General features: G+C 41.3%; 3 protein-coding genes across 3 annotated transcripts; all 3 read left to right on the top strand.

Moving 5' to 3' along the window:
* The first annotated feature begins 277 nt into the window (after nt 1-277).
* On the top strand, nt 278-10,856 carry LOC110979000 (uncharacterized). The gene is made up of 7 exons (XM_022234430.2): nt 278-719; nt 4,798-4,868; nt 5,308-5,416; nt 5,735-5,862; nt 6,843-7,066; nt 7,421-7,592; nt 8,137-10,856. The coding sequence occupies exons 1-7, from the start codon at nt 475-477 to the stop codon at nt 8,253-8,255; spliced, it is 1,068 nt and encodes a 355-aa protein (XP_022090122.1). The 5' UTR covers nt 278-474; the 3' UTR covers nt 8,256-10,856.
* Nucleotides 10,857-11,256: 400 nt separating this feature from the next.
* On the top strand, nt 11,257-16,878 carry cda (cytidine deaminase). Its single transcript, XM_022234442.2, has 5 exons — nt 11,257-11,520; nt 11,940-12,056; nt 13,729-13,840; nt 14,456-14,513; nt 15,024-16,878. The coding sequence occupies exons 1-5, from the start codon at nt 11,502-11,504 to the stop codon at nt 15,153-15,155; spliced, it is 438 nt and encodes a 145-aa protein (XP_022090134.2). The 5' UTR covers nt 11,257-11,501; the 3' UTR covers nt 15,156-16,878.
* A 699-nt stretch (nt 16,879-17,577) lies between these two features.
* Nucleotides 17,578-22,162, top strand: LOC110979004 (cytidine deaminase-like). The gene is made up of 5 exons (XM_022234444.2): nt 17,578-17,742; nt 18,564-18,680; nt 20,877-20,988; nt 21,205-21,262; nt 21,628-22,162. The coding sequence occupies exons 1-5, from the start codon at nt 17,721-17,723 to the stop codon at nt 21,742-21,744; spliced, it is 426 nt and encodes a 141-aa protein (XP_022090136.1). The 5' UTR covers nt 17,578-17,720; the 3' UTR covers nt 21,745-22,162.
* The last annotated feature ends 204 nt before the right edge of the window (nt 22,163-22,366 follow it).

Raw genomic sequence — 22,366 nt, 5'->3', positions numbered from 1 at the left:
CAAGTAGCTTCAATTTTATTCCAGGGGAATTTTTTTTGCGGCTTTGAGCGTGAGGAACATACACTGTGGGTTACAGCTCCGTGGGTATACCAATTTCGTCATATATATGAACTCTCCGAAATTGAGTAAAAGGTCAACAGCTGTTTAACAAAACATTGAAATTGGTGCCTGTTCCTGTGATGGACTGGTGTCGCGCTTTTATCCAGCCCGCGGCACGCCCCCGCCCCATGCCTCCCCCATTAACAGGTGCACAATTACCTGCCGTGTACACAGACAGTCACACACGTACGGACATGCATATGTATGTTAGGCAGGCCTACATATAAATAGTGTGTTTACTTCATACTGAGGCTTGGCATGACTTTTCAAACTTCCAGTTCTACCAAAGTGAAGCCAAACTGAGCGTGCATGTCCTTGGACCGATCTAAAGCCACGTTGGTACGCACATGTAACTAGCTCTATAAAACTAAAGATATGGCCTCCCAGACTGACGTGAAGAAGAACAAACTGTCGTTTGCCATCTTCGGCTTGGGCCGCGCCGGTACCATCCACATCGGCAACCTGGCCCTGAATCCCCGCGCCGTGATCCGGTACGTGGTCGAGGAGAGCCGAGAGCGGGCCGAGCAGGTCTTGAGCCAGGGACACCTGCAAGTGGCCATCGACGAGTGCTGCGAGGTGATCACCGCCGCCGAATCCGAGAGGGTCTACCAGGACAAGAGGTGAAAAGTACCCCCAGTAGATTTACGTTACCCCTAGAACTGTGTCATTTTCACTGAGGTTAGACCCGAAATTCTTGCCAATTACAAGAGTTCCGTATCCAGTCAACATACCACTATGAGTACCAAGTAGACTCTCAGTACGTGTAATTCCAGATCTGTTAAGTTTATCGTGGAATCATACATTTACATGTACATACATGTATGGAGGCCACAGTCCTTGTTTGCTGAAAAAAAAAATAAGTTGTACTTCGCCTTGCATTTCATTGGAGTACTGTAAAGTCCATTCAGCTTGTAACAGACTGTCCCAGTGACATGAGGACAAGTTTTTAAGTTTAGATTTTTAAAACTTGTTAGTTTTTTATGTACCAATATATGTGTATAACTAAAGTACAGTCAAACCTTGTTAACTGAGACATTCTTCAGACTTTGCAGATAACTTTGTTGTAATAGGAACCGTGTATTTTCCGGAATGAGAACACTGAAGGACAAAGAATGGGGACCTAAAAATGTCCTTGTTATAAGCAGAATGTGGTTTTAATTAAGCTGTTCAACTTTATCAGTTTAAAACAATTTTGACCCACTCTGAAAATGAGTCTCAAGTTGCCACAGCCACTTTGGAGCAAAAAGTCCTTTAGAATAATTGTGGACAGTGTAAAACAATAGGAACCCACAGCATTTTTCACCATGGAGCAGTGGTGTAGCTAGGATTTTACTAGTGGGGGGCGGGGCACAACTTGGGGGCACCAGCATCTTGGGGGGGACACCAGCTTTTACTCAAGTTTTAGTGGTATGGTGTGGGAGTAAGTTTTTGTTAGCTTTTTTCAATATCAATTTATCCATTTTGTTTTAGTGGTGGGGGGGGACTTGCCGGGGCACAAGAAATTTGTGGAGGGGGCACGTGTCCCCCAGGCCACCTGTCGCTACGCCACTGCCATGGAGTATCCACTTCCATCAGGATGCCAAACTGAGTGATACATTAAAACAAAAAACTCAACTTGATCTTTCCAATCAAATGAAAACTCAAAAAGTGGCTCTGGTGACTTGTGACTCATTTTCACTGAGCGGGTCACAGTTGGAGTCAGTGGCGGAAGGGAAAACTCCACGATTGGATAACTTAGGTGATTTATAAAGTCCCACCTAGTCTGATGCATAGAGATTGTGGTTATTGTTAACTTACGTGTATGTATGTACACGTAAAACGTGTAAAGTTACAAGATCTGACACAGAAGACTGGCCAAGCATCTCGTTTATACTCATTGTACCTGCACCTGCTCTCTTCCCAGACCGACGAACATGATAGTGAGTTATAATGGATCCCATGAGGAATTGGAAACTTTTTCAATAATTTTGGCCATCATCAGCCAAGATAAAGAGGTTTGCTGCACATTTTGGGGAATGGAATCAGTTGGGACCCATTTAGTTCTTATTACAAACCAGAAACAAAAATATAAATGTGTATACCTCTATCTGAGTATCACGATGCCAAATCTGAGTGTAAACATCAAGCCACCATTGTGCGACCTTGCCATCCTTCCTTCAATAATTGTCAACTGGACGTGAGCGGATCAAAGTACACAGTTCTGGTTTTATCCTACCCAAATCCGACAGCACAGTTTCACCTGGCGCTTCGAATTCTTTCATCAGTCTATTGCCCTTGTTATGTGCACAGTAACTGTATAGATCAACCTAACAACAGCACAGTCTGACTTTTGTTCTTTGGGGTGGTGCATTTGTGAGGGGACAGGTAGGGGTGCGGCAGAAGGGGTATGAGTGTACCTGACCAACACCTTCCGAGCGTGGTCCACATTTTGAAAAGAGGTGTCTCAAAATCTGTGTTACAAGCTCAAGTTTTGTCAGGTCTGTTCATGCAAGCCAGTCTAGTTTTATATGTATTCCTGATGTTGATATCAGATGCTGATCCAGCGTGAATGTTGAAATGAGGAATTTGCTTCATGGTGTTGCCCAATCATGTGCTTAGTGTAGCTCTTCTTCATTGAAACCCCTGGAAAAGACTGGCACAGAGAACTGTCTTGTGGGTGTCCTCGTAGCCAAAGCACGGTACACGTACATTCCAACTGATAAAGTTTCACTGGGTATCCCCAGCCCGTCAAAGTCTCCCACCGACCATCAGTTGACAATATCTCTCCACTTTTGGTGGTAAGCTTAAAAGTGAAAACTGCTGTCTGATTTCAAGCATTCTGAATCTGTTGAATCTCAACCGATTTTATGCTTTCTTGTTAAAAAAAAGGCACCACTGGTGATGCAAAATTCAACCCCATTCCATCACTTGGGCTCTTGTCAGTCCCACCATTAAGCACTGCACCCAAGCTTCAGATTTAGGGTTGAAATTTACATGCTGTACTGAGGTTCCAGGCTACAATTAGGTCAAAATTTAACAAGACACAAAATTATTTCTACTGGAGCCGAGCCGAATGAAGTAATGAAAAGTGTGTGTATCTGTAGTTTAACAGTGGAAATATGTTTGCTCATTTGAAAAACTCAAAGTGGAGTGGTATAGCACGAATGTCGTTTATCGTTTTCCTTAACCACAAAGCAGGAAAAAATACAATAGAGATAAACTCGTCGTTACGATGTTCATTGTACACTCAAATAAAGAAACCCCATTTTGTTTTTCAAATTACAGGAAAGCACTATAGGCTGATCATTAAATCACCTGAGCTGAATCTAATTCTTTGAGCCCCGGGCTTAGGATATGATCACAACCAGAATTTTCAGTCGGCATTATGTTAAGCCCACGGGGTAATAAGTGTGCAAATCAATCTCATTTTGCATTTATGCATTCAAGCTTTTAATATCTTACAGAAAATTGTTAATTAAAAAAATAACTACATGTACATACATGTACATGTGTACTATACAGTGTACCTGTGTTAACCTTACACAGCTAGCACGGACCTGTGAACAAAATAGGTCAACATGTATGCGATGCAGGTTGTGTGGACTAAACCAAGTCCACACAAGGTTATCTGCATTCAGGAAAATCATTTTAGAGGCATTTGAGAATTAAAGTTATGCAAAAGGAAGAGGAGCAGTCAAGGAAACCGTCAACAAAAGGCTGGCCTAAGATAATGTTCACAGCACAAGAAAAACAAGTATTTAAGTTCACCAAGTTTTCTGAACTGCTAGTACATGTACATACACGTAAGAAGAATAAATACATGTACACATACGTAAACCTATTTGCACATGTGTACAATATGTTCTAGCCTCATCAACATGTACATACACGTAAGAAGAATAAATACATGTACACATACGTAAACCTATTTGCACATGTGTACAATATGTTCTAGCCTCATCAACATGTACATACACGTAAGAAGAATAAATACATGTACAAATACGTAAACCTATTTGCACATGTGTACAATATGTTCTAGCCTCATCAACATGTACATACACGTAAGAAGAATAAATACATGTACACATACGTAAACCTATTTGCACATGTGTACAATATGTTCTAGCCTCATCAACATGTACATACACGTAAGAAGAATAAATACATGTACACATACGTAAACCTATTTGCACATGTGTACAATATGTTCTAGCCTCATCAAAATTCAACCCACAATTTCGTGAACTTCTTGTTTTTTTTAATAACACAGGAAAGTCACAGGTTCTTGTTTAACCTTCCTGTGGTTGAAAAACAATTGGGCAAAATGCTCCTTCTCCCCACTAGGATAACTCCTTCGAGCTGGATTTTTGACGATGATTTCTTGAACTGTTTCCACCGGAAACCCTGCATGACCCCTCTGAAGCTGTCTTTCGGAGAGGGGAAAACTCTTTGTGGACGTGGTGTGCAAGCCCCCACAACGTCTTCCAACCCCTAGGTACTTCTTTTCTTCAGAGGTCCACACTGTGCCTGGCACGCTTGTGCATACATCCCAGCTTGAGCGCGAGTCATCATCTGAAGTTGAAAACATTTGCAGGGTACTAAGATCAAACGCATGCTCCTGCTTGCACCGAATGACCTCGGGTGATTTGTTTGGGGTTTTCAAAGTTGATTGTTATTTCTGATCACCCCTCTATTCTTTTTGGCTTTAAATACCAGTGTCGATGCCGTCATCGTATGCACCTTCACACACACGCATGAAGACATTGTCAAGAAAGCGCTGTTGGCAGGTAAAAAGTCATGTTGCCAAGGCAACTTTACCACATCAGACCCAAAGTTCATCAGTTTAGTGCTTTATTTACAAACTTTTCATCCGGTCATCATTTTAGTTTATCTCATTTTAAATTGCAATTTGCAAGAGAGTTTGTTTCATTTTATTACCACCGGCAAAATCCCTGATTAGGTATTTAATTATTATGCCATATCATTTTCAATATTATCAGAATATAGATCTAACCATTATTTAATCTACCCATATTTTATACATCTGTATCTTTTATGCTAATGATTTTATTTATCATACGTATAATTTTATGTGTCTTTTATTTATGCATTTATTCATTGGCTGCAGCAGTGAAATGCAAATAAATTAACTATTCTTAATTGACTACTTCCTGATTTGCAATGGTTGTTTATCTATTGCAACAACACCCCTACCCCCTACCCCAGGTAAATCTGTGTTTTGTGAGAAGCCCATCGCAAGAGAGCTCAGTGCCACCAAGTCATGCTATGATCTAGCCGAGGAACGTGGCAAGATGCTCTACTGTGCTTTCAACAGGTGAGTGTTTGCAGTTTTTTGTTTAGCTTTGAATGGCAAGAAATCAGCTAGCAATGCACGTCATTTGTTACCTTTTTTTGTCGATTGCGCTGTAAACTTGGACCTCACATGGGTAACATACGTGGCTAGCTGAGCGTTCACCTCTCACGCTAAGTTTAGACACCGTTGTCTCCACGCATTTCCAATGGAGCGAAGACCTAGACCTAGCTCTAGACAAGAGATTCGGATGCCTCCTCAGCTCAGTTGTCAGTCATAAATAGGTCATTGTTTTGCCATCTTAGACGTCAAGCTTCTCTCTCTTTTGCCCATTTTCAACAGGCGCTACGATCCTTCAATTCGACACTTGCAGCAGCGCATCCGAAATGGTGAAGTAGGGCAAGTCCAGTGCATCAAGACGTGCTCGAGAGACAGTCCATTCCCAAGTCTAGCCTACTTTAAGATGTCAGGTAAAATGAAGCAGACAGATACGGTTCCCGGTGCAGAGTGTTGTGGGGATGAACCTCCCAGCCAAGTGGCCACATGCAAAGCTGTTTATAGAGAGTTGCGACATGACTGTCACCTTTGTTGGAACCAAATGCACCAGAGCGCTTGGACAGATACATTAGCCATGTGCCCTGCAGTATGATGAACAGCCATTTTGTTTCCAAAATCTGAAGCCAGCATACGTGATTCTCTCCATAGAAAGCTGTGGCTACATGTTGTATGATATATCTGTCCGTTTGTCTTGTCTTCTGGATCGCAGGGTATACCTTGAAGGATGAAGCAGGGGCATAGCCATGGGAGGGGGGGTGGGGCGGCAGACGTTTGCCCCACAAATTCCCAATGGCCCCTCCCCCCTTAAACGGATGAATAGATATTGAACAAGGCTAACAAAAACTTGCCCCCAAAAAAACAAACCCTACTGAAAGCTGGTGCCCCCCATAAGATGCTAGTGCCACCCCCCCTTGTGCCCCCTGCCACTTGTAAAATCCTAGCTTCATCACCGGGATAAAGTGATGTTCATAAATGCCACATACGGGGGTTGCTATGGTGAGAAGCAAAGAATAAGGAACAGTGCATTGTGTTCCAGCTTAACTGTTGAAGCCTGTTCTGGATGCAATCTAATTGACCTACAGGGAAGCCATGTTTTATCATTTTTCCCCAAATCTATTGTATCCAATGTAAAATCCTGTTAAATGGAGCGCCAGACTTTTTTGGGTTCCAAACCACACTTTCATTTGTGTTTCAATGTGGCTTAAAACATTTACATGCCGATATAATTGTCACAGATTTCAAATTATTCTAATTGAAAGCTGGTGTGAATTTGTATGGAACGTTTATTTTGTTCCTGTTATTTCAACTCTGGGGTTCCCAAAATCAAACTTTTACCTCACTTTCAATTCAAGAGTCTATTCTACATCTCCCCTCCCTCTCTTCCTTCCACCAGGTGGTATTTTCCACGATTGCGGCGTTCACGACATTGATGTTGTCTGCTGGATCCTGGGCCAGTACCCAGACGTGGTGTACACCCAGGCACATCTTTTCCACCAAGAGCTGGCCGAGATGGACGACGTGGATCAGGTGGCCATCACCATGAAGTTCCCCAGCGGAACCATCGCCACCATCGACCTGAACCGGGAATCCAGCTATGGATACGACCAACGCATTGAGGTACCTCGGTTCCCGCTTCCACTGCCTTGTAATGTGTTTCACTAGAAAACAGAGGGGACGTTATTTTATCAAAGACTATCAAGAATTCAATCCACTTCCACTGTATGTAGACTGCGGAGAAACGACACACATGTGATTTTGAAAGGACAGCTTTATCCAGGATGTACGTTTGATTGTAGAAGGCTTAAGCTAGTTCTCTTGTTAAGAAAATAAGAATTCAGAATTGACCTTTTGTTGGCACATTATCTCTACTCCATACAGCTCCCATTGCCGTATCAGATTCAAAGTAGCCAGTGCTGGGATGCAGCTTGTTATCATTCCGTCCTTCATCGTTTATCCTTTCCTTTCTTGAAGGTTTTTGGTTCCGCTGGAATGTTGCAGACTCGCAACGTCAGCCATCAATTCAACTTAGTTGGCCATCTTGGCAAACAGGGCTCCTCTACGGAGCCAATCGCTCACTCCTTCCCCCAGCGCTACGCTGAGGCCTACGCCAACGAGCTGGACTACTTCATCGATTATGAACTAGGTATTGAATCTGTTGTCACTTTGTAGGTGAATGAGAGCACTAGATATCCCAACTTACCTGTACCTTAGCACCTCGAAATATGAATAATAGTCTCCTGAGAAAAATTTTTCCACCTAAAGTCAACTTCCAATTTGTCAAAGTTGCTGGGACTAAGCCAAATAAACTCATTATAACACAGAACCCTGGTATTAACAGACTGACAAAAAAACAAACAAACAAACAAACAAAAAGAGCAGAAGAGTTATTAGAAAAGACTTAAGATCCAAGAATTTGCTTTTCATAGCAGCATTTTGTTGTAGATCTATTGCCATTTGAAGTGAGAGTGGACTTGTCTAGTAATTGGACAAACAAGTGTGCAAACGATACCAGTAAGTTGGAGTTGGAGTTCAGTAACTGTTATTAGTTTGATATATGGATATAAACTTAACTCCAACTCCAGTCAGAGACCGTGGTTAACCACTGCCCTTAATCAGACTTGCTCGTACTGATCAGTGCATGTCGGTGCTATAGCAATCCACCACTTTGTTCTCCCTTCCCTTTTCAGGTCTGGACACCCATGTCGAAGTCTCTCGGACAGAAACCGTCATGGCAACGATCATTGCTGAGGCCTGCGAACAGTCCTACCGCAAGGGGGTCCCTATTCATATAAAAGACGTGATGTAAATAGCCTTGGTGTACTCAGACGTTGTGTCCGAGATGCTAGCGAGTGCACAGCTGACCTGTCTCAAATTTGTCATGTCTCTTCATGAAAACGAGAACATTCAGATAGGTGTTGCAGTCAGTATAGCTTCACAGCAACTGAACCAGGTTGTAAAAACCAACTACATATTTCCTATGTAAAATTGGATGATTTTTCACTTGAGAACGAACATAGCAGATATATGTACGTGAACCGCAGCAGTACAAGGGTGATTTGAATCAAACTTGCAATGTCAATATTTGTTTGCAGACAGAAATAAGATAAGGTTTTAGAACTTAAGTACGTGGTACTTGGGAATTTGTACTGGTTCGCAGAGGGTTGGTGCTGGCAAATTTTAAAAAGTAGGCAGAGTTTTTACTAAACTACTGTGCATTTTTCCCGGCACTTGCCTTTTGTTATGCAGTGCCAAATACAACTATTGTCTATTACTCAGGGTTATGACCGAGGTTTGTAAATATTCACCATTGTGGTGACAAATGGCTGGAACCTTGTTCCTGGTTTTGGGAATTTTAATGCTCACTTGACATCAAACCAAGAGCATCTCTTCTGTTTGTTTGGTCAATCTGTGACTTTTTTGCACTTAATTGTGCCTTAACCAATGGGAGACTTTGAGACGCTTGGTGGCGACAAACAGACCGGTCTTTATTACTAGTTCCGAGGATGCGTGCGTAGTTCTGAGCATGTGCAGTACCTTGAAAAAGGACCAGTGTGTTGGCTGCTGCCATCATCTCAAAAGTCTCCCGTTGGTAGACTGGTTTAGCAAGCAGTAACAAGTGCACTGTTCTTCAATACCAGAAAGCTCATTTCAGGAATTTTATGCCTTCGTGCAATGGAACTTTGGGCACTCTTCAGTTTAACAGAATTTTAATGAAGTTTTTAAAAATCTGGATTACCTCTAGTCTGGGGTAATGAGTGTGTGATATCAGTATTTTATGTGGCGTTGCACTGCAAACCTCGGGGCTATTGGTGTGCTAACTGCAGAGACTAGTCATCCGTAACTATTCAGGAGAAAATTCAAGTTGACTCCCATTAAATCCCATTGGATTTTTCAATGGGACCCAATAGGACTCAACTGGATACAATAGGACCGAATGGGATCCCATTGGTTTCAATGGGGCATATTATAAGTTTCATTTAAATATATATTTGATTGTTTAAAAATGTAGTATTGAAATAAGCATTTTTTGCATGTAATGCATAATGCTTAGAAGATAATTATAAAAAAGGAATTCACCATTAATTTTCTAATAGCTGATATTACCTAATTATGTGGACATAATTACATCCATTTTGAACAGAAACCATATTTACATATGTTTATTGTACGCTGACTCAATATAACATTAGGAGTTTTCGTATATATTTACTAGATGGACATGAGCTAAATGTTTCTTACTTGTTCCAGAGAGGTATACAATAGTTAAATAAATACACGCATTATATGTCAATTGTTGTTCTTGAGAGAAGGAAAGAAATTCATGTAGATTTTGATCATATCTTTTAACCCTATCCCCTAGGGTGTGTATGTAAAATCGGAGGATTTGAAACTGTTAGTGCTATCGAAGGGTCAATTACATTTTGGTAAATGTTAAAATTCATTTCTTGGCAAATATTTCCCAGTCATTGTTGCAACCTCTTATTAATGGCAAGTTGGTGTGATGTTTCCTGATTGAAGCTTTGCCGACTATCTGATTCAGCATGTCCTTCAAGATCAATTTTTCCCCAAACTTTGCCATTCTCGCTTCACAGATTAGGTTATTTTCTAACTGCTCTCCAGCTTTCAAATTGGGGACATTATTTTGGTGGTGTTTTTATTAAATTTTGGTAACATTCTGAACATCCCGATATTCTCAAGCTGTTAAATGCATTTGTAGATAATGGCAAGCAGAATGCATGAGAAAGTCTGGTTTTGTAATTAAGAATGCTGTGAATTAGTTACAAATCCACACTTGAACTGACTTGAACCATTGCGTCAAAGAAAGGAACTGCGTCGATTCCTCCATGCTTGAATGGAGATGGAAGGCATGAACTTTCTAAGGGGTGTCTTTAATTTGTGGAGCTGAGTTTATAAGATGAATCACCGTGGATTCATTGTTGTTTCTGTAAGGATGTACGCGTGTCGCACCCATTTCAGTTCCCCCGCACTGCCATTTCGTGCAGACAAAATGACTTCAACATGGATAGTTTAGACGATTTTTTCCCTTAATCGGACTAGTTTCCGCAGCATCAAAGGAGAATTGTAAACAAATTTTCGTTTTAAATAACTCTCTGAAGAAAGTTGAGTCCCAATAAGACACACCCATGAATGTTCCTTACTAGTACTACGGAGTGCAGTTCTCCAGACAAATCGATATCACCTGTGCCATGGCAGCATAAAATATGTCAACATATAACTTGTTAAACTACATTTAAAGTGCAGATTCCTAATTCCCAAACTTTATTAAAGATTCATAGTTCCAAAGCAACACATTTCATCAGGCTTACGAATACGATCTTTCTCTGCACTTTCTTACACTAAGTGCGACCTCAATAAAGACAAGTGGCCCCGTTGTTAATATCTTTAATCTCGCCTCCAATACACAAATTTGCCATTGCTTTATTTCCATGTTTTAACTTTGTACCAGTTATTTTTTATACCATGTGAAATAGCAAGAACCTAACAGGATTTCCAGACGTGCGCCTTTATCGGTAAACTTATCGTCTGCACTGTTTAGTGGAAAGAGACAGCTACAGGTAGTTCACGTGTCGCATGGAAGCGAGCAAAGTTGGCAAATGTGGCATACAATGCTGCAGTTTGGTACTGTAAACACGACTTTATTTTAAAGCAGCCCATCTAAACCAATCAGAGGCCGGATCGTGGAAAACGCCCCCCGTCTACCCCTGGTACCCCGCGCTTGGGTTTGAAATCCGCGAGGCTTTTCCCTGGTTGCGTGCCTTAATTTTAAGCACAGTCAGCGGATAATGGTCGGGATGGTCTACATGTGCTCATGTAAAGCGTAAATAAACACTGCCTGACCAGAGGTACGCTGTACTTCGGATGCTACGTGGCGTGGGAATAGTAATTAATCAATACATTTTCATTGTGTTAAGGATTGGACTCGGCGGTTGACGGGATTTATGTGGAAACTTAACTTGGCCTATTTACATGGGATGATCGATCATTTGCAGACGGAATAGTTTAGGCCGTCTTTCTAGAATTTCTTTTTACAATGGCGGACACATTGCCAGGTAGGTAGGCCTACATGTTTCCCTTTGAATTTGATCAGAACACGGTACATTAGCAGATCTTATGATCGGGAAATCGTATGGAGCTTAAAACACAGCTAGGAATGAAAGTGACTCAGTTAATTCACGTATAAACTCACAGACATGACGGAGAAAGCTTAGGGTTTACTGTTTACTAGTCGCCAGCATTGTAATGTTGAAACTGAAATTTGCTGTACATACATACATCATTATTGCTGATTTCCTGGACATACAATACATGCGTGACGAGTTTAGCCCTGCCAGCAGATGGTACCTTGATTCAGTGTTGTAGTCGAGACCATCACAAGACCAGACCCAAGACCAGACCCAAGACCATGGAAATTTTAATCACGATGTTTTTTGGTTGAAAATGTTTTTTGAGCATCTCTCTGTCTCTGTAGCCGAGATCCAGAACCTCATTGAACTGTGCCAGACTGCGAAGAAGAATGCGCACTGCCCATACAGCAAGTTCAGAGTGGGGGCTTCGCTGCTCACAAAGGACGGCAAAGTTTTCAGCGGTAAGATACGCACACATTCGCGCAGTCGTGTTAGTCTACCACTGAGGAGAAGGGTCTGTTTTTTCTCTCGTTCCCACATGTATGACATGGAGGTAACACTCCTCCGTAGACTAACTTCTAGCATGTACTACCAAGGACGATAGACTTACCACTGAGGACAGGGAAACACCCTATGTTCCTTTCTGTCCTCCAACAAACAACCCTTACATAAACAACCCTTAACACCAACAAACACACCCTTACATATGTATACTTGTGGGGTATTTCCTTTGTTCTCGTATACAAAACTTCCACACAACACAGAAAAAATTTCAAATCAGTGACTGCCATTTCAACCAAATTCAGTTTCGTGGGTTGAAATTTGGACCGTATGTCCCTTATATAAAACACTTCAATTTGCGATGGATGAATGGCACTTGAAAATTCCTCCTTTTTGAGTAAATTTGAAATATCTATTTCGTGAAATTCTTGTGGGGTACCACTTTAGTACCCCACAAGGATCAAAACTGGCCTTGTGGGGGTACCTTCCATTGTTCCGGTACCCCACAAGGCACCATGTACAAGCGCAGAGTACCATACTCGGTGTTTATCGTTTCTGCCTACAGATCAGGTGACCTTGTAAAAGCCACGAATATATCCATTTTTCCTTGCTTTGGAACAAGTATGTGTCTCTTCCTCTTGTCCTTAGTCATACAGTGTCAACCGACATGGCAATATTTCAGTTTCTATCAAAAGCACAGAATTTTGATGTTAACGAGAGTCCTTTTAAAAGATTGTTGCTTATTTTGTCTGAGAATCAACCAAGATGGATGATGACTTTTTTCCTGGAGTTTTCTTATTTGCTGTATATCCTATTGATGTACACGTGTAGTGATGTGTACATGTACACGTGTAAGTGTGTTCTTGTAAATGCAGACAGTTTTCTCAGCAAATCAAGCATATTGAGCTAGTGGAAATAAGTTTTGAAAATCACATTTATAATTGTGGAATGATAATTGAAAATTGAGATAAATGATTACATGGATTGTTGGGGAAATTCTCTAAGATTTTCCATCCTGCATCTGCACACAGAAACTTTACAAGATGCGCAGCCTCAAACATTCCTTTATTTGTCAAAGTGTCGTTGACATAAGGAAGGCACCCTGTTGAAATGCCCTTTGACCCGCCGACAGCAAAATATTGCAGGCAACATCGGCTAAAAACACTTCCCCAACAGAAAAAGAAAATTCAAGGTCCCGACAAACATCTGAAATATTGTATTAGATTTAAGGTTTGACTTCCGGTAGCCAGCAAAATAAAAAAGTGTTGTTGCCTTCTTGATGTAAAATTTATGCATTGTGGGCATGTTTTTGAGGGGGGGGGTGTGGCTGGACAGATATGCAAGTTATCTAAGCAATACAAAGAGACACACTGAACTCTTAATTATCACAATGTCCTTTTGAAGCTGGTTAAAAATGAAAAGAAAAATAATAATGTATGCTGCCAACAGCTGACTGACAGTGTCTCACAGAATGTGCCTGTCTGTCTCTCCTGGTCCACTGAAAGGGAAAAGATTACATTTCCCCACAACGAAGACGAATTGGGGACCTAGGTTTTGCTGAACTGATGTCAACAGTGATCTTGTATTGCCATCAAACTGTTTTGTACATGTTTGCATGGACTTGTCTGTCAGGTTGCAATGTCGAAAATGCATCATACACCCTAGGACTATGTGCTGAAAGATGTGCAATCTTCAAGGCTGTGTCAGAAGGCTATAAAGAATTCCGGGCCATGGCTGTCGGCAGGTGAGCACAAAATGTTCATTTAACTTCTTTTTTTCCTTAACATCCAGGGCCAGCGGTATTTATCCCCACACCCTTTTTGACCCTACAGTTTTGGCCATAGAATCCTAACCCCTGCCCCCCAGAAGTTTGTACCAAAACAAGCGAAAATGCTAATTAAACAATTTTGTTCACTTCACCAATATTGCTCGTGACACGTAATACATGCCTGCTATTGACTGTGACTGTGACTTTTTTGACAATCAACTTAGCTATTCCTTCATTGCCTCTGGAGACCCAGGTCTACTCATGTGCCCAATGAGACAAAAATGACATGTAGAAATTGTCACACCTTCTCTTGCCCACTTCCTATTTAGTCTTTGGGGTTGTTTATAACCTTAGTTTTCAGAATGGCTTTAATGACTCTAAGACATGGTGAGAAGCCAAACTTCAATCCTTGCATAAATGTACTTCCGAAAGTGCAGAGCTGATTTATTTTCTGGCTTTCCCGACATAAAGAGAACCCTGCTTTCCTTAAAAAAAATCTTCCCAACTATTCTGTAACTGGAAAAAAAAGTCCAACAAGATAATGCAACTTGTTCTTCCCTTCTTTTTCCAATCTGGCATTATTGCATTCAGCGATGTAAAAGACCATTTCCTTGCACCATGCGGAGCCTGCCGACAAGTCATGTATGAGGTAAAGTTGGCTTTGGTTATTTCATGTGTTTCACTCTTCCCTTGTCGAGTTCCCATTACACAGGTATTACCCCGTAGTGTTCTGATTTTCCTTTCAAAAGTTGGCTTTCCAAGGCCTAACCTTTTTTTTTTGGAGTGTGGACGTCGACTTACGTTTCATGCAATGCATGGTATACAGTGGTCCTACAATGTACACTGTATCCAGATCGGTCCCGAGATTTCTATTGGTACAGGTCCTCGCATAACAATAATTTCACGAGATACCATTTGCCTGATAAAGAAATGGAACTAGACTCAAGATCTTCAACTTGACATCTGTCGTATTGTTCTATATATTCAGGGCGAGAGCCAGAATGGGCATTGTTATCTATGACGTAGCCCCAGACAAGCCACACATAAAATAGAACACCCGGATATTAGTCCCCGCATTCAGTGGGAAAAGTTACAAACACAGCCTAGTGTCTGTAAGGCTTTGCTATGAAGGTCTCCACCTTGACTTCTTTTGGTGTAGTTCGGAGGGAAGAACCTGGAGGTGTACATGACAAAGCCGGATCTCTCCTTCCAGCGGATTGCCATGCATGAACTATTGCCTTATGGTTTCGACGCCGAAGCCTTGTCGCACAAGAGGATTGAGGCAGAATAAGGCAGTGTGGTTTCCATGCAAACTGAACAGTGCCTACAGATCATCCATTGAGCCTCCCTGTTAGTTTCACCTTTCCATGCTGGAACTTTTGTAAAAAAAATTGTTATTTTTTTAAGCGTCTGTGCGGTGGAATTATAGGTCATACGAACGAATTACTTCCCGTATGCCTTCCAAAATGTCACTCCTATACACCACTTATATATAAACAGCACTTTGGATTTACCTTTAACCCAGAAATGAGTGAAAAAAGATTCATCTTGTCCATAATTCATGTTTGCAACATCAAATAAGACCTGCTAGGAGTTTTTAAAGATGAGGTGGGTGTTGGAGGTGCTGTTGGTGTTGCATGTTCTGCATCTTTATAGCTGTGCCAACTACCTACCTACCTGCGTAGCTCAGACTAACACTAACACTGGGCATTGTTATCTATGGCACACCTAGACAGACAACTTTCCACTGCACAAGATCATATCGCTACAGCGGTTTCGACTGAAGACTTCACCAAGATCAAGAGATCAAAAGAGATACGTCCATGGTGCTACCGCAAACCTACTTTCTATCAGACTAACACTGTGTTATTCTGCACAGTGTAAAGTGTAATCGTTGTCTAATAAACCTCTTTGCATCAACCATGGCGCGGTCTCTATTTCAAGCATGGAAGTGCTCTTACCACTTTTGCTGTGTTTTTGACGGACGTGTATCTCTCTTTATCAAAAGCTACCATTCCAGCTAGATGTGTATTAAAGGCCAAGTCTCCGTTGATATTTATTTACGAAATCTCATTCCAGAATGACGCATATTGTAATATGTATTTAAAAATACATGCGCCCAAAGGGAATGCGTGTGTTGGAGTATACGCGCAGTTGGCCATATCGAAAAAAATATATATCATTGGATTATAACTGTGCCAAAGGCGTCAGTAATGCCCCTAGCAGGGGATGACTTTTTGTATTCGCCATGGCATTGTCAATCACTATATAGCGGCCTTGACTAGTCTTGTATATCGCTACAGAAAATGTCAGTCCATCGCACTGTATGCCCCAATTACAACCATGATGGACTTTTGTAGATACAAAAAATCACTTCACTCTGGTGGCAGCGTACCGTAGCCGTTTGCCCTTTCCAGATTTCCTGCCCTAAATATTCATGCACCAAAGCTATATCACGTTGACGACGCGATCATACTGCCGTAATATCTGATGTGTGTTGTATATTAAGCCAGATAGGGTCGGACCACATGGGACGACCTTTTAAGGTAATCTATTACCAGTTCATAGAGTAACATTTATTTTTGCTACGTAATGTAGGTTTCAACATTGAAACATTAACATTTACAACGTTGAAAGAACTATCGGCAAGGCACTTTCTCGCATGTTAATACTAAAATGATTTCAAACGTAACCAGTCGACGAGTCTTAAAGGCTCTATTTTCTTTGTTATTCCAAGGATATCTTCCAAAACATTTTTCCATTTCGGTACAACGTTAAAATAGTTCGTTTATCCATTGCGGAAAAAAGAGCAACAAAAATATGAAACGTGTCTTTCTTAAACGGCCTCGAAAAATCAAGATTTTATGGTGTTAAATTTAGGACGGGATTATAGGTGGACCATTTCAATGAACTTGCTCTGAAAATCATACCCTGTAAAGTGAAAATTATAACGAAATAAAATTAGAAAGTATGTGACCAAAAGCTGGCGAAAATAAAATGTACGTCTCCCACAATCTCAAGCTGTAATCGTCGGCGTAACTATCCAGTGCGTGTTGTGGTGGTGTCACTGCGGCGAATCGAGTCAGATTGGATCGGGCGCCATTTGTGGCTCAGACAGGCCCGTAGTGAACACGTTGCACACCATGGCCGTTTTCCAATACCGGTATTCAACTTCGTCTCCGTCTCAGTCATCGTCCCCGAAACCAATCCCCGATTGTGGGCCTGAAGCATTTAAATCAAATTGGATTACTGTACGTTTTTGCTCTCTTGCATCTTATTTGATGTTTTGTGGCACTATTAGACTAATTAGTGCACTTACAGCTTCAAAGTCAGGTAGTAAAAAAAACCAGTTGAAGCCTGAGACGGAGCCGAAGTTGATTATTGGAAAACGGCCCAGGCTACACTTCTTCTACCGACTCAGCCTTGGACCATTTTGCAGCAAATCATCTGTAGCAGTGAACACAACCGCCAGATACATAAAACAAAACAATACGCATCTACTCGAGGTGAACGTAGCGACCAATTTTAATATACCAGACCTTCTGTGCTTATAGATAAAAGCTTAGGATGGGCATGGTGGACAACGCGTTGGTCGTCGACCTGCGAAGGTCATACACAAATTGTACTATTTGCCTTATGCAAACTTGTTTGCCAACTCACCAGGAACGGCGGCGGACAATATACATGTACCGCTACCACGACAATAGTCACACAGGCCAGGTTTGACCAGGGGAAGTACCATTCGAAAGCAGAAAAAAACGGGGTGACAAGGGCTTTCTTCTACGGTCGCTCTACAAGCAGACCTCCTCTAAACCGTAAGGGGGCGGAAGCATCTTCCTTGCATCAAGTTGAAATCATGGATTGCTCGTCATTACCAGGTGGGTTGACGACACACGGCACTAAAGATTGACCACAGGTTCAGTAAACTCAGGGCCAGAGTCGGTAGATGAGATTATTATGAGATAACCGGGTCCACATTTGCCATGTATAGACATACACTGCAAAGTATTCAGGGGTGACAATTTTTTGGTGTTATTCAGTGTTACCTTTAACAACCTCCAGTGTATTGTAACACAGGTGCGCAAAGAGACACCGGTGGTGTTAAAGTAACACCATATGGTGTGGTCATCTGATAACACCAAATAAGTGTTGATTTTTAACACCTCGGTTTTGCAGTCTGCTATAGGCCCTGCAAAGCATGAAAAGGGGGTGGCGCCTGAAGTTGTTTCAGATGGGCACCCATGTGAATAATTCTTAAATGGCCAATGGATACTGATTTTGAGTATATTTATATACCAGTATGTTTTAAAGTTACTTTAGATTTCCATTTGAACATCTTCACAAAATAATGAGTAGCTGGATCAATATGAAGGCATATTATTATTAAAGGTAATGTGCACACTGTGACCTCTCCAGATTTCATCAGGAAGTCGTGCCAAACTTGTCTTGGCGAGCATCCAATCCATGTTACGAAGCCTACTGGAACATCCCCCCCCCCTTTGTGCCTAGCCTGTGAGAAATGTTGTCATGTGAACGGTGAGGGGCCGTGGGTCATGGTGTTAAGCCAGAAAAAGCCACATCCACGGTGTTCTGTGCGCTCAGGCATACGTTTAATGTCCGACACTGACACAAGTCCAGGGATTTAAGAGTATCTAAATTTCATACAGCTACGGTCCTCTTTCCCTCGGTATATGGACAGCTGAGATTTGGGAACTGATCAAGCAGAGCCAACAAGCCAAGAAACATTCGCACTGTCCCCAAAGCAAGTTCCGAGTAGGCGCCTCCCTGCTGACGAAAGATGGCAAGGTTTTCAATGGTAAGACACCTTAAAGGATCCAGGAAATGATTTTTTCTTAGAATCACCTTCATATGTATCTCTGTACTCTTCTTCCACGTATGAAGACTGTTTGACATCTTTTTTGAGTTACGTGAACTGAAACATTAGAGATTGGTCAAGCATTTCTGGACAAGTGGGGGCGCTTTTGCTTGATGTAAATCTAGGAAGACATGGTTCAGGTTGCATGTTTTCGTGTTCGAATTGCGAACCCCAAATCTGCTATTTCGGAACATTTCTGTGAAACGGATTTTTGCTGGATTATTGCCATATTATTACACGGCAATAAATTGCCCCCAAAAATGAGCAGTGGTTAAAAAAGTCTAGAAATTTTCTGTGCACAAATCAGTGCAACATCGAGATTCAGTGCCTTGGATGACATCATCGTTCTGCTTGTGAATATACAAATAGGGATTAGCATAAAAAAATTAAAATATGGGTTAAAATTGCAACACAAAAATTTAAAATCAGGTTAACTGAAACCCAAAAGTGCAATTTCAAGGGTTTTTAGTAAAATTTATAAAAATATTTCTATTTCCTGGTTCCTTTAATTTTCCTACCCTCATGACACACAACGCTGTGATAGTCACGACTGTCTGTTGTCAACATTTGTTTAGAGCAATGATATTTTTGACAAGCGGGCTGCTTAATGCACCTTGACCCCAGGGTCTACAAAAGTAACGCATACAGACTGTATAGGCTGATAAGTCCCTGAAAGAACCTGGGTTAGAAGATTTGGGGAAATTAACCTTTGCATGGTGTTGGCATCAGCTCAGAAATAGAAAACAAAACAAACCTGACAAAACAGAACCTGGAGCTAAAATTGGCGTTTAATCCAACACTGAAATGAATGATAAAAAGGAAGCATATTTGTTCACAGAGATGAAGGGCTGATAAAATGAATGCGTTAGGTTTAAAACTGTCTTGGTGCAAAATGTTTGTTCTTCAGGTAGTCACTTTAAAGTTTTCTCCCAATCCTTGCCTAATAACCTCTCGCTGAAAGATTTATGCACGTGACTATATAAGGGTGGACACGTTTAAAATGTTTGGACGACAAAGTTCCAAATCCGTTTACAGATTTTCCCAAAGTTTAAACGGAACCGCCCCTTTGAGAGGTTTGACATTATTGTAAACGATGCTTGGTACGTGCTGTTTTTTCCCTTCGGCATCCATGTACTTTTTGAGAAAAAAGTGGATTCTTTAACAATAAACACTGCCTGTTTAAATGCTCTAACATCAATCTACATTGTTGCATTGATCGGCTGGACCATGTGATTGTTGAATTGTATAATTATGCATATACAGTATATGAAAACATCGAGGTAGGCTCGGCAGCCTCTGTGAAGTGTTCGCTAAACTTTTAAACGGTATGGGAATGCTTTGTAAACGTTTTTCAAATACGGCCGTTTCACAATAGGGCGCCTCCAAGAGTTTGCAACGCGTTGGCCAATCACAATGCTTGAAATTTGTCGACCCTTCCTAAACGCGCTTTGGGTCTTGGTGGCGCACTATAGTGAAACAGCCGTATTAAACGTAAATTCCCACCCTTCGTAGTAACATGTAACCCTGATTGAACGTAATTGTTAGTCGTTCTACATATGAAGCAAGATATGGGACGGAGAGCACCCCCCCAACATACACCTTTGTGTTGCGGGTCATTGTTTGATCGGAATCTCAGGAATTCTTTACAGACATCTAAGGGGGGTGTTAGGTAACAATAGCCTAGAGTGTATATAGGAATTAGACATGTAGGGGGTACCCCTCCGTTCCAGATCTTGCTGGGTATATCGTTCTGACAGGTTCGTTGTGTCAGTAGTCGTGCGCATGCTCAGATCTCTACAAATGCCTTCTGTTACCACGTTAACTATGCCCTTATAGGCCTTTCTTAGTATTTATGAAAAAATACTGGCCTCTCACCTCGTTTGATCTTAACAATCAACTTTTTCCGCCGGATCTTGTTTGTAATTGCTGCAACACGGCACTGACCAATGCTTCGCCGTGTTCGCCGACAGCGCGGAGCCCTATACAGCCTCGTTTTCAGATCCAGTGCATAAAACGTTTCTCAAAATATTGAGAAAGGCCAAAACTGTGCGCTGCATAGGACAAACTGTATTAGCTTGGAATTTCTTCAAATCGGCGATATTTAGCACACAGTAATTTCTTATTGGTTTTCTACAGGTTGCAATATCGAAAATGTTTCATTTTCGCTAACGGTTTGCGCTGAGAGATGCGCCATATTCAAAGCTATATCCGAGGGCTATAAAGAATTCAAAGCCATTGCTGTGGCCAGGCAAGTACAACTGTTTGTTTCAGCAATACATTTATTGCCTTGATTAAAAATTTAGTCCAACAAATTTTGTGATTGCCGTCTATGAGTCATTTAATCTCGCAAGAGCCTGAGTATTTTCTGCCAATAAACCACGTCCCGTTTTACAATTACGGTCTCGACTTTCAACAATCCATAGTGAATGTGCAGTGTCTAATTGCAAATTTGTTTTTAATCTAGTGACCAGAAAGACAAGTTTATTTCACCATGTGGCGCTTGCCGACAAGTCATGCATGAGGTCAGTTAATATTGATATCAACCCCTGACTTTTCATCACACTTCAAAAAAAGTTGAATATCTCTTCTCAAGCTCTGATTTGATTAAATTCTTTGAGGAGAGTTTTCGGAGTTGCGTCGTTTGTTTTCCAGACACACTAGAAAGACAACGTACTGCGGCAGGAATCTTGATTTCATGAGTGCGTGGGCCTCACATCCAGAACCCCAATGAAAATTCGTTAGATGGCATCTGAATCCATAGGTGTTACTTTGTCTGACCAGTCGGAGACTCAAGATAGATTATTGTACTGTGATTTCTAATATTGTATTATGTTTTTTCAATAAGGAGTGATCTTATTCTCGTCAAGTCAGTTTCTTTTTGTCACAGTTCGGCGGGAAGGACATGGAGGTGTACCTTACTAAGCCAGACCTAACTTGGAAGCGGACATCCAATGAGGAGCTACTACCCTTTGCCTTCGATGATATCAGAATATCGGTTGAATGAGACCCTGCCATGGAAACAGCCAGTACCCTAAGGAGCATGGACCTTCGAAAACTGCAATGATTTAAAGTGATGTAGAGCAATACTCCAGACAGTGTTTACCTAATGCGCCTTTGGTGTTCCGAGATAACTGCCTATACATAGCCCAAGTTTCATACAGACACAGATTACTACCACCGAGACTGCACAAAGAGGGCGGGGTTAAAGGTTAAAACAAGTCACAATACTCGCATTAACGCAGCGTCTCTAGTGATGAGTCCCCTTGCATGCGGTTATGCGGTCATTTTGTTTCATGCGCTCCTTCCATTTGAGTTTTATTTCATCATTTTTTTCTTATTCAGATTTATTAGTTAATCGCACCGTATAAGTTTTTCTTTATTTGACTTATTTTGAATGTTAATTATAACGTTTATATTAGGTACTTGTTATTTTTCTTCGTGTTTTTCTTTTTAGCTTCGCATTTAATCAATAAACCGCAATTTTACTCTTCCTCTGTTATTAAGCAATTTTTAAAAATGGCCTTGACGATAATTCATGTGTACATTCCAGAACAGATTAATCGTTTAGAAACTTACCTGTGTATTTTCCAAACGAAATAATCTCCAACGGTGACCGAGGGATTTCC

Source organism: Acanthaster planci, linkage group LG16 (genome assembly GCF_054643075.1).
Source record: "Acanthaster planci isolate LZ-2023a linkage group LG16, COTS_SCS, whole genome shotgun sequence".
Classification (NCBI taxonomy): Eukaryota; Metazoa; Echinodermata; class Asteroidea; order Valvatida; family Acanthasteridae; genus Acanthaster; species Acanthaster planci.
This window is presented reverse-complemented; position numbering and strand designations above follow the sequence as displayed.